General features: G+C 38.3%; 1 protein-coding gene across 1 annotated transcript in view; it reads left to right on the top strand.

The window, feature by feature from the left end:
* LOC119594215 (ubiquitin carboxyl-terminal hydrolase 7-like) overlaps positions 1-339 on the top strand; it is a gene marked incomplete in the record, with an annotated part of 30875 nt that overhangs the window by 25330 nt on the left and 5206 nt on the right. The window contains 1 exon segment of the mRNA XM_037943286.1: positions 117-270. Coding sequence (XP_037799214.1) covers positions 117-270 — 154 coding nt within the window.

Consider the following 339-nt stretch of genomic DNA (forward strand, 5'->3'; position numbering starts at 1 on the left):
GGCCTCAAGGGTTAAAAGGCTTCCATTTTTTTTGGGATAGGCTCGTGTGTACATTTGTCTGTGTTTTATGCTTTAGTGCTTTTGATTCCTTTGTCATAAGAATATTTATATTTCAGTTACCGAGATGGGCCAGGCAACCCAGTGAGATGCACCTACGAGGGAACCCTCAAGGATATGCTAGTCTGCATGAAGCCCCGGCACCCTAAAAAAATATACTACCAGCAACTTAGTATTAAGATTAATGAATTAGAAAATAAGAGGCAATTCAAGGTGAGTAGCTATTGCCTTAAAACAAAGTATGGCAGTTGTTTGAAAAGCAGTTTTACATTAAAGTAGATT

Source organism: Penaeus monodon, chromosome 33, assembly GCF_015228065.2.
Source record: "Penaeus monodon isolate SGIC_2016 chromosome 33, NSTDA_Pmon_1, whole genome shotgun sequence".
Taxonomy (NCBI): domain Eukaryota; kingdom Metazoa; phylum Arthropoda; class Malacostraca; order Decapoda; family Penaeidae; genus Penaeus; species Penaeus monodon.